General features: G+C 38.4%; 1 protein-coding gene across 1 annotated transcript in view; it reads left to right on the top strand.

Annotated features, from left to right (window-relative positions):
- The window catches only part of UST (uronyl 2-sulfotransferase), a 173,858-nt gene that overhangs the window by 66,682 nt on the left and 94,850 nt on the right, over window positions 1-12,326 (top strand). The window contains exon 2 of the mRNA XM_054399048.1: window positions 798-841. Coding sequence (XP_054255023.1) covers window positions 798-841 — 44 coding nt within the window. The remainder of the gene's footprint in view (window positions 1-797; window positions 842-12,326) is intronic.

Below are 12,326 nucleotides of genomic sequence, written 5' to 3'. Positions count from 1 at the left end.
CACAAACTTTTTCCTGCCTCCTGGACCCAGAAATCCTTTTTTTTTTTTTCTGGCACTCTCCACTGGGAGAAGGATTCAGGAAAGACAGTTGCAGGGAAGATAGCCTATGGGTGTATTTTGTATGTTGATGTGTGTTTGTAAGTAATGGGTAAAAAGTCTGAAATTGTTGGGTTGTTTTTTTTTTTTTTTTGTAGCAAACTAAGAAGGGAGCATTTAAATTTTGTAAACTTTGTGGTTTGGTGTTTTTGTTTGTTTGCTTATTTTTTCTCTGATGCTTTTCATCTGAATTAAAAGGGCTTCTTGAAAGGGCAAGTGTAATTACTTTGGAATATAGCTCCCGTTCAATCAGTTCTGTTCAGAAACTAATGAGTGGAGTGGGGAGTTGGAGGTTGGGGAAAGTCTGTGTTGGAAGTTCCACCAGAACAAAATGCAATGAAGGCCTTTCATAATAAACTGTGCTCACCTACTTAAAATGTACAAGGATGCAGCTGATAGTTTCTTCCATGCAAATAATTGAATGCCACAATTAAATTAAATCTACCTTGGCCCATTTAGCTTTATGCTAAAATGACAATGTGCATCTAATCTTTTGTCATAAATGTAGCCAAAACAGATTAGTTTGCTTCTCTCTTGTTAATTAAAAATCAAAGCAGGGGATATTTATTTTCCTTGAATTATGTGTCATCACAGAACCAGAGATAGAGATAAGGATATAGGTATATGGATTCCATGAATTGGCAAGTTTTGAAGTTGCGTTGGATGACTTTTGTTTATCTCCATCCTTCTTCTTTTTGTAGGAAATTCCACTTACTTGGATGACCACGGACCACCCCCTCAAAAGGTGAGCTGCTCTTATTTTGCATTTGCTTTCATGTTACTTTTTTTGTCTTAGTTTTCAACTAATTGTATGTTTACTTGTGTGCAAAACAACTCTGCGCTGTTTATGCTAACAGCCTTTCCAATTTGGCCTTTCCAACTCGATATTTTCCTCACAGTGTTTTCAGGCATTTGTAAGTAACTTGGGTTAAGTCTGTTTGATTAAACTAATGGAATTTTTGTCATTGAGTCAAGGGCAGGCAAGATTTCAGTGAATCTTTTTCTGTAGTATATTCATGCAAAAATAAGATGTCGCGGTTGGAGCTAATGAGGCAAGTGGGTGTGACCTTCTTGCTGACTGCAGTTCCTAGAATGTAGGCTCTGCTGCAGGTGTTGTGCCTTAAAGAACAGCAATAGTATTTATTTTTGATGAACGTGATGTATGACGATGCAGAATTGACTTTTCCCTTACCATCATCATGACATCTCATGACATTTTGGGTGATGACCAGCATTGTGATGGTTTCAAGAGGAAGAAGTGCAAGCAGGCATTTAGTGTCTCTTATTTTGTTTCCTTTTGGTTTACTCTAGGTTGGTTTATCCTCTAAACCATGATTTGGTACTACCTTGTGTTTGTCCTTGCAGACAAGAAAAGTTATTATAACTCATTTTTATGGTAGCTATTTAAATGGGACAGGGGAAAGAAAAAAGAATGAAAGAACAGCTCTCTTTTCATGTTCTAATTTCTTCAGACTCACTTTATTTCTGTAGATACTAGGAAGTATCTTCCAAGGTCAGAACAAACTGTGGTTTTGAAGTGTTTTGCTGTGCAACTGCAACAGTTGAAGAAACAGTTATTCTGCAATTTTCCTTTCCAAATTGTGTAGACTTCTCACTGTTACCTATAAGACACCAAAGCAGAAGGGGGGTTGAGATACTGTGTATAATAATAATTAGCCATAGGCTAATTTACGTAATATAACCCATGGCTTCCTTTAATATTGAACTTTTCAAGTAGTATTATTTTAATGGAACTGAGATGCCCAAATGCTTTTCTAAGCCCTTTTAGTATTTTAAGTAGGAATTTTACCCATTTTAAGAAGTCCCCAGGAAAGAGTGGGATTCCATGGTTACTTCTAGCCAAAAAGTGGAGCTTGCTGAGGAAAGGGTTGTTTTGTCCTCAGCAGTGTGTGATTCCCAGCAGCCTGATGTGGATGAGGTAGAGCAGTTAACTGAAAACATGTCTGCCTTCTAGTTCTGTGTTCAGACAGATTGTTTCGCTGATGTGACCCACTGTGAATGTTAGCGCAGCAGATGAGAGTGAGTAGTTTGAGATGAGGTGGAGGTGAAGAGCCACTGTCTCTGCTGGTAGTCCTGACATGTCTCTATAAAAGTTGATGATGACATCACATCCTGAGATACCAGACTTTGAGTTTAAATGCTCAGCCATGTGTATGCTGGTGTGATGAAACCATTGGCAGCAGAAGGAGGGTGAAAGCAAGCTGCGATAAACTGGGTATCTTCACCTGTTTGCTGCAAAAGCTGTGTGCACGTGGGATCATGTTGATATGTGGAAATTTGTTGCATTCCTAAAGTTCAGACAAACTGACTGATCTGGTATGGGGGAAATCATAATGCTAAATAAATGTTTCACATTTAAAATTTATTTAGTATGCTTTTGTGCTCTTGAAATATATTTTGGTTTGTTTGTTTGTACCATCTGATTCTCTTGCCCCCAAGTACAGCAGCTTGCAAGGAGTAAAACTCTGTCAGGTCTCTTCAGTGAGTGCTTGGCTTGGAAGAGTAAAGCAATGCTTAATCCAGACCTGTATTTTTCATGCTTGTGTTATCATTCACAAATGCCTCACTGTGCCAGTAAGGAAAAGGATGTTATCTAGGTACCGATTTCTAACCTTAAAAATTTTATTCAGATTTTGGTCCTGTTACTTAAGGAATTTTGCGTTACAAATTCCTGGTGTTATATTCCAGTGGGCAATAGTGATGGGACAGTGTTATTCAACCCAGATACTTTCCTGTTTACATTATGAAATTTTCTGTAGCCTGTCTAAACATGCTATTTTGGGCTCTGTTCACACAGCTTCATCCAGCTGCAGCTCAGATGTCTATACAAAGGCCAGCTGATTAGATACCTATGCAGCTGATTGGTCGTGCAGGTATTCTTTGATAGTTTTTTACAGTCAGTAAAGTTTTTGGGCTTCCTCTATAATCATCCTCACTCCTAAAAGCTTGGTGAATAGATCAGTGGAATAATATGCTATAGTCTTGTATAAGTTTCAGGTTACTTTTAAAAATACTTGCCTGTGTTTAGAAACATTGATTAAGGATGGATGCACACATTTTGATCAACATGAGGGCAAGCCTGTGTGATCTTGGGTCAGCAGCTGGGTTTTTTTTTCATTCTTCTAATCAAAACATGGGCAGGAATTGGTAAAAGGGCAGGTAGTTGCTTAGGGTCATGTTTTGCACAGAGATGTTCTTGCTTGGTAAATCTTAGGCATTGCATTATTGGCATAGATGACATGATTCACCTTTCTTCCAGTCCTACCAGTCCCTTACCCGGGGAAGCATACCCTTGCCTTGCTGCCTTCAACTGTGGTCAGGCCTACATGGCACTACTATGTGAATCTCTCCTGTGTTTTTCTGTTGCCTGCTGCATTCATCAGAGGAACTTACAGCATGCCCTGAATAAAATAAAAACATGAGAGAGGGATTTGTCAGGTTGAGGAAGTTTTACAGTCAAAAAGATTCTTAATTTTAGATCTCTGATTAAAAACTAGAAACTGAGATTGTAAGCAACAATCCATTGCCTAGGGTTGCAATGACTGCTATCTAATATCAGTGGTATGTAGTTAACTATACTGGAAGGCCACCAACAGTTGATACACACTGGGCTGTAGCTGTTTTGCAGAATACATTCCAGTGCCTTGTTGGAAGCAATATTAATTTTGGCTTTTTCTTGTGGCTAGGTGCCAAAACAACCCTTTTTTTTAAACTTTTTTTTTTCTTTGATGCTGTGATTATTTTTTTTTTTCTCCCAGTGGAAGAAGCAAAATAGCACTTATTTTCTGAATAAAAATACCATCATCACATTTTTAAGAGATCAGGGTACTGGGCTGTTCTTCAAATAAAGGTGGCAGCACCAATTTTCTCAATACAATGTTGCTGTATACCAACATTGCTGGTGTGGTTCTGGTTCTCCCTTTAAGGCCAGTTGAGCCAACTTTTTTCAAGTCTTCCCACAGCAAAGGTATACTTGACTGTTAAAGATTAACAGTGATTGCCCTTGCCGGTAGTGTCACAGAATCAGAGAAAATACCTGGTTAGAAGAGACCTCAAAGATCATCCTGTCCAACCCTAAATCCAGCACTGAAGGGTCAACACTAAACCATGGCCTTAAGCGCCAGGTCCACACGCTGCTTAAATACCTCCAGGGACAGTGACTCCACCACTGCCCTGGGCAGGCCATTCCAATGTCTGTGGAGAAATATTTTCTAATATTCAGCATGAACCTTGGCACAGCTTGAAACCATTTCCTCTGGTCCTGTCGCTTGCCATCAAGGAGAAGAGGATGTCCCCTTCCTCACTCCAACCTCCCTTTGGGTAGTTGTAGAGAGTAATAAGGTTTCCCCTCAGCCTCTTCTCTAGACTGAACAACCCCAGCTCCTTCAGACTCTCCTCATAGCTCATGTAAGTATGAAGGTAGTAATAGGCCCCTTTGGCCTTTAGGCACCAAAGATTTGACTACAAGACTGATTAATCACAGGTTTTCATGAGTTGTAAGACTGATCTGTGTGTGCTTCTATGCAGGTAAATGTAACCTCTAGTAGTCCTAGTACAACTCTGGTCTTGCTGGTGTTAATATGTGATAGATAAGGAATATAATTGAGCCAAATGTAACCTCCTACTCTGACAGTAAAAACTAACTCTTAAAGCTTGAATTTCCTTATTCAAATCTCTTATGTTACTGCCCCTAGATTGTTTTACATACATCTGAAAATATCAATGTAAATTTTTTTTCCACAAAGTGATCATTTGTTCATTGTTTCTGTGTAGATTGGAGTGATGCCTGTAGATGATGCTAGTCTGTTTCTAAGACACCTGTGAAACTGCTGTTCATTAGTGACTGAGGTGTTCAGCTGGTATATTTTATGTCTGAGCAATTCAGCTAATAAAACAGCTGTATATTGTTCCAGTATTTGGGTTAGTGATTTCCTTAGCAAAGCTTTTTTTTCCTCCATCCAAGATGGTGAAGCTGACCTTTGAGGACAAATGACGTCAAACCTACTGTTCTTGGTTGAAAGCTTTTCCCCTGAGAACTTGGCAAGAGCATCAGGATATGTCCCTCTTTTGGTGCAGCTGATATATATGTGTAGAGGAGCCATGCACAGAGATTCATGTGATCTATTCTCCTTTTCTTGATGGCTTTCCCATGGGGTGCTTGTCATGAACCCAGTGTCTTTTGGCAACCATTTAGGTATCACTAAAGCCCTGTGCTTAGAACGTGTGACAATGCTTCAAAGCTTAAGGTGAATACGGAAGTGGATGTGGGTCAAGATGAGGTTAAAATGAAAAGAAATAAAATACATTCACAAAATAAGCTTGATCTAACTTTATTGGTTTGAAGCTGGAAAGTAAATCATTGCTCTTCACCATTCTTTCAGCTCTTGCCTAGTACTTATGTGATAATTGCTCATGTTTTTCTTATGGATCAGGACTGTGGAAAAGATAGCAGCATCCTTGAGTGGCCTTCCCAGGCCTTATCATGCTCCATTGTCAAGTAGTTGTTTTTTTTTTTTACTTTATTTGTTTTTAATCTTACTAAAAGTTGAGTTTTTATGTTCATTAGGTATTGTTTCCAAATCTTGTGTTAATAGTACTAAGATGATAGCCAAGAACTGTGTATTTTTCTTTTTTTTTTTTTTTTTAAAGTTTTGGTATATATGTTTTTTGGTGGATATTTCCTGTTTTATTTCTAGACATCTTTTTTGAGAATATGGGTTTACCCCTACTGTGTTCTATGCAGTCTTAAGTGATTAATTTGTTTACGGATGAAGTGCTTGATTTTTGAAAACATATGAATCCCAAAATGAAGCAGAATTTGTTTCTTTAATAGGGAATTTTAAGAGCATGGATAGTAGTGTGTGTGGTTTTGATAGAGTTGAAATTTTCAGTTTAACTGTTCTCAAAAAATGGTGGGTAATCTTTGAAGTAATCCATATAGGGGGGAGTAGGAGAAGATTTCAGTGATTTAAAAAGCCCTATCCTGCTTGTGAAAAGAGTTGTTTATGAGATGATTGTGCGGTGTATAAGTTTTCAGCTAACAAAAATTGTCAGAATGTAGAAACACTAAAAATAGAGTAAGTAGCTTCCCATGGTTACCAGACTCAGTACCTGGCTGATAAAATATTAAAAGAGAATGCAAAAGTGCCTTAACCACAGAGATCACCTTCATAATTTGAAGTATCATTTCACTTTATAACTGATGTTTTGGCCCTAATATAGTCAATAAAATACTGCGGTTTTTAAAACTGTTTCTCCACTTTAAGTTTGTTAAAGGCAATGAAAAATAATTGGAGAAATATGGGAATAATTATTTTATGTTCTTTATAGATTGTGTTCTCCTCTCTTAGAAACAATGGTATCTCAATGGAAGCAAATCTGATTTTTCCAGAAGATTTTCCCATTGTCTGTTATTTAGAATTGGTTGGAATCGTGCTGAAGCTACAAGTGACGAATAATAAAGCACACTAGTATTATGGAGATGTTACCTAAAGTTTGAATTGAATCCATACTAATAAGTTTGAATTGGTTTCTAAAGTATTTGAATAGTACTGGAGTACTAATTTATGTTCATTTTGTTCATATTAATTTATTGCTCAAAAGTCTTCAGGAGAAGAAATTGTTTTATTCGTAAATTTACCAAAAGAGAGAGGATGATTAATAAACTTATAGTATATCAAAAACGTATTGATATGGGAAGACTGCCTGATAGTAAATGTACAAAGAGACTTGGGAAATTAAACCAAGATTCCCTGTCACAAGAAGGTAACTATCCGTGCGGGACACTGTGCATGCCAATGACGTCCTGCAGAAATTTCAACAGTGGTGAATTGACTTTTTATTAAGCCTGACATTTTCAGCCTCTCAATTTTGGAAGCATTTGAGACAACAAGGTTGCACATTTTGTGAATGATAGTAGTTTGTAGTTTTTCCCATCTAATTTCAAAGGTGCTTGAAAAGTATTTAATCTTCTGGTTTGTACTTTAATCATCAGGATGTGTGCATAGTTAGAGATGAATTTTACTTGCCTCTGGCATTAACACAGGAGCCTACCCACTGTATACACAAAATAGAAAAAGTCTGATACCACCAATGTTGCAATCTGTTGGTTTTGTTCTATGTCACATACCATAGCTAAAAAACTGCCCAAAGCATTAGCATCCCCACTTCTGAAGCTAGTAGAGCTGTGTGTATTCACTGAAGTTCTGAGCAGATTTTTTGTTCACCTGCAATGACTTCATTTAGATTATTTCACAGCATAGTATCTCTTACAGATTACAGTTCTAAATCTCCAGCTGTCCAATACATTCCCCTCTTCTTTCCACGGTAGGAAAGTATTCGTAAACTAACATAGCATAGGAGGAGGTCGTAACCAGTCAACCATATCCAGCCAATCGTTATCTTTTCACTAGGAAATGCTAGAGTATAATACTGAAGTCAAATTACAGCTGGGTCTGGATGACTTAAACCTTCAGTGGAAGAACAAAAATCTGGGGTAGCATGGCAGGGTATATTTTGAAAGTAACAAACTGATTTGGTTGATGTTGCTAAGCCTTGTGACTCAGTTAAGTAGCACTTAAGATTTTACCACAAGTGTTATTTTTGTTGATGCTATTATTAACTCCCGAACCATTACAACAGTTATGAAAGTATCTCTTTTTATCTGAAGGGAAAAAAAATAACCTCTATTAATAATTGTAGCATTATTTTGAAAGCCTCATGATTTTGAAAGATGAGCTGGTAGTTCTTGGCAGTCTTCTACTCAGGTTTTATAAAACTACGAAGTGTAATTCAGGAAACAGTAAACAGTGATGAATTACTCTAATAAGGACCATGAACATTAATTAAAAAATGAGGTTATGTACTCAGCTATGAGTGGTCAACATTAGAGTTAAAACACCAAAGAAATAGGACAGGGTGTCTTAATAGGGCTGAAGGGATCTGTGTGAGAGTGGTGGTATGGTAATTGAGGTGAAGAAAGAGTTTCAGTGAGTAATGTAAGGACAAGGCTGTGTGAGTATGAATATGTAATTTTCAGGGCAGTACCCCTCACAGTCTGACATCCTGGGTGAGTATGGAGGCCTTTGCTGCTGACACCTTTGGGGATTTAGAGTAGATGCAAGGAGAAGCACCCTTGATTGAAATGGAAAGGAGTTCTGCCTTGATCAGCAGGAATGAGGTTTAGACTGCCTGAGCAAGCTAGATTAATAATTTCAGATTGTATTAGGGTGAAGGAGGGAACACTTGCTGCTGGGCCTTGTCCGTTATTGTCTCAGATGTGTGGAATCTCCAACACTGCAGGATCCACTTGTTGGTGAAGGTATTCTGGGGCTTTGAGTAATTTTAGAAGACACTGGGATGTCTGCTGTGTTCTGGCTCTGTTGGAAGAGTAGTCAGCAGCACATTGTAGGTGCTTCTTGGTGTTGTTCCTTCCAGGTGGTGACACATTGTTATGAACTAAATTTGAAATACCTGCAGAAGCTGTGATGGAAATTTAGTCCCTTTGAGTTCTTCTCGGAGCATGTGGAGCAAGAGCACCTTGAAACTAGCTCGTCCGTAACAAGTGTGTGGGTTACAGACTGGCAGGACTGGCCTGTTTTACAAATTAAAATTCAGTTACAGCTATAAACAACCTTTACTGCAACTGACTTATAAAGTGCCTGCACAAAGTGCAGTGGAAAAGTGAAATATGCTGGAAACATTAAAATAAAATGTGTGACTACTGGAGGAGGTCTAAATTAAAGGGCAGGAAGGCAAACTTGAGACACAGTATGACAGATCCTTGGCAATGGTGAAGCCATGAGTTTTTTCAGGAGCTGCAGCCTAATAGATAGTTAACCACTGTAAGTACAAAGGAGTTAAACCCTAATAAGAAGCAAGACAAGTTCATACAGAGGAATAAATTATTTAGTCTGCTGCTCACCACACTCAAATCCAGTATTACTGGCTCCCAGGGTGAATTCATGAATATCACATTGGAAGGTTAGAAACTACTGTAGGGTAGTTAGGTTACTTAAGGAAACAGCAGTGCCAGGATGTATTATTAAAAGTTTTAAAACCAGCTTAGTTACTTAATATCTCTCATTTTGTAAGTATCCAATATAAACACATGGGTTGGATGTGATAGGATTTGCTACTTAAACAGAGAATAACTGTGCCAATGTGTTCTGAGCACATCACAGAGTGAGCAAAACCCTGGGCTGAGGAGGAAAAAGAGCAGTTTTAAACTTTAGTTCTAAGATACATATGCATATAATGTGAAGCTGCTCTGCTGTTAAAATCTAGCTTGCAAAATAGTATAGCTTAAAGGTCTTCTGATATTACATGAAAAACCTTACAGTGGAAAACTAAGTAGTTAAAGTGACACCAAAATTCTGAAAATATCTGTGCTAGTTCTCTCAACAAGTACCAGTGAGCCATGTCCTTACATTGTTATCTCTTTTATCTTGTTGTATGATAGGTGCGTAGCAGTAAGATGACTTTCACAATATGATAAACTTAAGAAGTAAGAGAGGAAAATACTGCTTTTTCACAAGAAAACTAATGAGGGTCTTGCTGGTCTTTTTCTGAAGTGATCTGCATGCATTTCTGTAGGGTAAAGAGCAAAAAGAGTGATGGCTTTATGTTCTGTGCCCCTCTCTATAGCAGCAACAGTCTTTGGTTCTTCCAAATGTCATCCTGAGATGCATTAAAAAGGGATATCTGCAAGATAAAAAGGATAACTGTGCCGTTCTCCTGAGCACTAGAGTGACAAGATACAGCACTGTATCTAATTTTGGTCCCAGAAGAGGTGAACAAGTTGCAGAGGAAAGCAAGAAGAATGCAGAGGAGTTTGAAAAGCATGCTATGTTAAGAAAGGGCAAAAGAAAAAAGCCTGGTTCTACGCCCTCCTGAAGTGGTTACCTGTTTGGCAGGGTGATTCTCTCTTCTCCCAGAGAGTCCAAGCCGTCACGTTGCATTTAAGCGTTGCTGAGCGATGAGAGCCAGGAGTCCTGCTCACCCTGTCAGAGGCTGCCTAACATCAATGACCACCTGAAACTGCTGAGTGAACAGAGTGTCTGCCCTTTGCTAACCTCTTTGACTCTTTGTATGCACGTGCTGCAGTTGAACGTTGCTGTGACTTCACATACCTGAAAGAAACTTTGTTCTGTGCTCTGTTCAGTGTGGGATCTTGTGCAGAAGTAGAGGTGTTGCTCAGCTGTGAGCTGCTGTTGTAGGAAGGTGAATCAGATGTAAGGCATAAAAAGGGCAAAATGAAATGTGTTGACAGGATTCTGCCAAAATTTTGAAAACTTGATCTTTGACCTTTTATTTGTAATTTTTTCCCATGTTGCTGTTGACGTTACCAGTTTTAATTTGCTGTATGTACAGCTGTAGTACCTTGTAAGAGGACCTGATCTGAGACTTAACAGGGAGACTTAGCTATGCTTTGGACTGAGCTCTTTTTAGATTTGTAAGGGTGCAGTACTTCACAGAAAAAATACTGGAAATTTTTGTATTGACTCTACAGATTTGTTTTGTGGGGCATATTAGTAACCATTAGCTTTGGCAGACATTTCATAGTAATACTTTCCTTTCATCTTAATAAGTTCCAGGACTATGTCTACAACCAATCTGCTTTTGCTCCTTCTGCTCCATGCTTATGTTTTCAATTTATGTTGGTACATAGGGATGTCAAATCATTAGAGAACACATTTTAACTTACTCTTCCAAGTGTGTCAGCTGCCAAACAGATTAAAAGCATTTTTTGGGGTAGGGTGTTGGGGGGAAGTCATCCTTTTTCAATTAAACTAGTTGATTAAGGAAAATGCAACGGCAGAATATTTTCTTTCTTCTTCTGCCTTATTTTCAGTACTCCAGTGTAGCTCTGTGGCTTTCAGACATTGAAAACAAACTTCACTCTTCCCGTTCTTTTAGGTTTTAGTGTATTTTCAGTGACCTAAAGAGAAGGTCATGCCATTTGGTCTACTTTAGAGTTTTTTAATTTAAAAAACTTGTCTCTCTCTCTACTGTTACTGCACTCTACAGGCAGATGTTGATACAACCAGACCTATGTGGCTTGGCTAGGGATGAAGGAAGTTAACTAATAATTTAGTTTTTCTTTTTAATATTTCGATCATGTTTCCTGCTGACATATCTGTGTTTTCAATTCTTTGCTGTGATTGCTTTAAAAGTGAGTAAGAATAAGTTGGTATTTGTTTGGAATGAGATGTTGTGCAGTTAGGTTTGGAGTATATTATCTCATAATAGCGTTAGAGTTTGTCTTTGAATAGGCCATGATAGGCTTGTGAGAAACTTCAATTAAAAAGAGGCATCCAGTGGATCTAAGAAGATGTAAAAGCTGGTGAGTGAATTATCTTATCTGTCTCCATGAAACTCACAATGTGAGAGTGGATATTTATAGAATCATATTCTCTGGAAATAGTAAAAGATGAGCTAAAAATGGGGAATGTGTGGTGGGTAAGAAATTCTTCAGACAATAGGCAAGGATTTACCTTTTAACATTCCAAGTGCCATCTCTGGAAGCACTGGAGAAGGAGGAGAGATACTGAATAGAAGTGGACTGTGAGAACACATTTGCAGGTGTCTAACAGGCATTTTCCACCACTCAGGAGTCAAATGGGTTGTTGCTTTGATGCAGAAAGCCATTTTTAAAATTCTTACAAGTCTGTCTCAGTTGGACTAGAAGAAAAGTTGAGAGGTTGCACTGGTGATATACAGACATGTTTGACATTAGCAGACATTTCATTGCTTTCATAATCCCACCAATTTTGTCTGTGTTGGTTGGCCTCGTTCACCTAATAAACAGGGAGTGATATCTGACCACGGATTAGTACTAGCTCAGAAAGGAGAAGCCAGTTCTGTCACACACTTCTGGCCCCTGCCATGAGTAAGGACAGGAGTCACTTGTGGAAGTTGTGAAGGTAATAGATTGATTTCTGGGAACATGTATTTCCAATATGAGTTATTTGTCTGGGAAAATTGTACCTGGGCAAATGGGCAAAATTATACTGGCTCAGTAAAAGTGGAATGACTTAGGCCTTTGGGTGGATTCCTGAACTGTTGACATTCCAAGAAATTGTTCAGGCTATTTATTTATTTATTAAATTACAAAGGTTTGCCTGGAAACAAAGCCAGCACTGAAGATGGAAGTGAGAGCTTCTGTCAGGCTGAGAAGTGGCTGCCTTGCTGAGACTGGTGGAAGACCT

This window comes from Indicator indicator, chromosome 2 (genome assembly GCF_027791375.1).
Source record: "Indicator indicator isolate 239-I01 chromosome 2, UM_Iind_1.1, whole genome shotgun sequence".
Classification (NCBI taxonomy): Eukaryota; Metazoa; Chordata; class Aves; order Piciformes; family Indicatoridae; genus Indicator; species Indicator indicator.
Note: the sequence above shows the minus strand (reverse complement) of the source record. Positions and strands in the feature narration are given on the sequence as shown.